Source organism: Montipora capricornis, chromosome 9, assembly GCF_036669925.1.
Source record: "Montipora capricornis isolate CH-2021 chromosome 9, ASM3666992v2, whole genome shotgun sequence".
In the NCBI taxonomy this organism is placed as follows: Eukaryota; Metazoa; Cnidaria; class Anthozoa; order Scleractinia; family Acroporidae; genus Montipora; species Montipora capricornis.
The window spans coordinates 14641887-14644386 of NC_090891.1; the positions used below are offsets into that span (position 1 = coordinate 14641887).

The 2500-nt window shown below is 40.4% G+C and overlaps 1 protein-coding gene across 1 annotated transcript in view; it reads left to right on the top strand.

Moving 5' to 3' along the window:
- The window catches only part of LOC138017323 (plexin A3-like), a 198683-nt gene that overhangs the window by 63999 nt on the left and 132184 nt on the right, over positions 1-2500 (top strand). Inside the window, exons 15-16 of the mRNA XM_068864443.1 lie at positions 91-137; positions 388-446. Of these exons, the coding sequence (XP_068720544.1) occupies positions 91-137; positions 388-446 (106 nt within the window). The remainder of the gene's footprint in view (positions 1-90; positions 138-387; positions 447-2500) is intronic.

Sequence of the window (2500 nt, forward strand, 5' to 3'; positions counted from 1 at the left end):
ATACATGTACATGGGCTCTTATGTTTGCCGTACAGCAGAGTGTTATTGTATGCATTTATGTGTGACACTTTTGCTTGTTTTTATTTGTAGTATTCATACATTGCAAATGTTGACACAGAAAACCAGTGGATCTTACTGTAACATTTGGGAACCAAGAGCGGCTGTATATACTTGATACCTTTAGAGGTTTGTTACTGTGACTGCTGATGTAGAGTCCTTGAAAGAGAGCTGACAAACAAAGTAATAAGACCCTGTTACACTGGGCAATGTTTCATGCAGGTTATCACTTCCGGTGTCCACTTTTCCATTTTTGCGTCCGATCTAATGCCTGGTTACTAAGCTTCGAATGTTCTGTTCACATTCTGGTTGTGATGCAAAAATCTGCAGAAACGCTTTGTTGAATGAAGAAATTCCTTTCAACAAATACAAGACAAAGATCAAAGTTGGTAGAAAACAATGTTCATTATGTTAAGTGCTGAAATTGTGAGTAAGACATTTCAGTGTTAATAGCGAGTTTACGTTCGATAAAGAGTGGATGAGGGTGACCCTATTTGGCGGAACTGCGGAATGCAGGGAATGTTCTAAAATGCGGAATGTGTGGAATATATTAGATTTTTTCTGTATTTTAGAATATGTGATATTTGTCTTAAACAGGGTCAGGGTATGAGGGGCTGCGCCACACCACCCCCACCCAGGAATATATATATCCCCCCCCCCCCCCCCCCCAGGCCCTTATAAGGGCTTAATGGGGACGTGCAGCCAGCCAGGGTATGTGTTTTTGGGATTTCTGTCTTGAACAGGGTATCAAATTTACCATTTTTTGTCTTAATCAGGGTATCGATTTATCAATTTTCGTCTTAAACTGGGTTAAAAATGTCCTAAACAGGGTATCAAAAATCGGAATTCTGTTTTAAAATGGGTAGGAAAATCAGTGATATTTGTCTCTTAAACAGGGTCAGGGTATGAGGGGCTGCGCCACACCACCCCCACCCAGGAATATATCGAGTGCCCCCCCTGGCCAAATGAGCTCATCGCAGGGGGCTTCCTACTAAACTCTAATTACAACCTTAAAGACACAGCCACAGGATAAATACATCAAAGTGGGTCAAAAAAGAAAGTTTTAAGGTAATTATAATAATTACAAAAAGAAAAAGAAAAACGGTTAGGCTCTCTCATAAAGTGCTGAACATGAGAGAAAATTTCAACCTTTTCAATGTTTGTCAAGTCAGAAGAGCCAAACAGAAAGTTCAACTTTTTGCTGGTCAGAATATCTAAACCATTGATCAAAGGCTATGCTTGTTCTAAAGATCTAGAATCTAGGCAAGGGTACCTGTTACTTTAACCAAGCCCCTCTCTATCACACATGCTTTTATGTACTAAGTGGGTACTCCAATGCATCGTAAAAGTACCTGTGAAGAAGAATTCCCCTTAAAAACTGTGAACTGACTGTTGGTCAACGATCAACTGAACGTAAACACCACCCCTTTGGTAACGTGCAGAAAAAGAAACACCATGTGGTAAAATCCACCTTTCAACACAAGAGTAAAAACTAACCTGGGAAAGAAGTCCTTGCGTATTGTCTGCAAAAGTTTTCCTGGAGGACATGCTCTAAGCCCTGTATTCAACCGCAACACCCTTAAGCTATCTTACAGCTGTATGTCAAGAGCACAATAGACGCACACAATACTGGTAAGTGCAGGCTGAAGCAAACCAACTGAAGTGAGAGCATAAGCCATGCCAGCCTTTGCAATTGCCGCAAGAAAGAGGACTCTCCATTAGAGAATCAGTTCCTCACAAGGGGCATTGTATACCAAGCCACTGTAAGAACTGAGCAGGGGAGCAAATGCTATGTGCGATTAACCAACACAGATACGATGACCACAAACAATCAGTTAGTAATGAAGTATACAGCAGCCAAACTGAACTCAGCAAATGTGTATGGCAGTTAAAGAAAGCCGAGGTAAAATTATGGTTACATTTAAAGATATACGGGTTTGAAAATAAGAACAATGCTTTCAGTGTGACGTGGTTGGATGATAGAGGTGATGAAAGGTCTGCGATGTCTCTTCAAATAAGCAAGCATGATATTTAACAGGAATTTCTTCGAATGTCTACACGTTGATATCAGTGTTGACATTTCAGGTTTGCATGTAATAAAATATTTTTCCCACAGACACAGATTACCTCTTTTGTTGATATTAGAGTACGATTTGGCTTGTCTTATTTTGTGGCATTTGACTTGATAGGTAATTGTCCGCTGTAGAAATCTATTAGGAGTAACAAAAAAACATCTGTAATTGCCATGATAAGAAGAATCTTGCCCCTTAGATGGAAATTGTAATGTGCGCAACGTCATTTACCAGGCAGAGGTCGTCACACCACACTCACAAGAGCCTACATTGGACTTTGTGACACACCATTTAAAGAGCGGTACAGTAACCACACGTGCTCCTTCAGGAACGAGCAGTACAAAAATGCAACAGAGCTCAGCAAGCACATA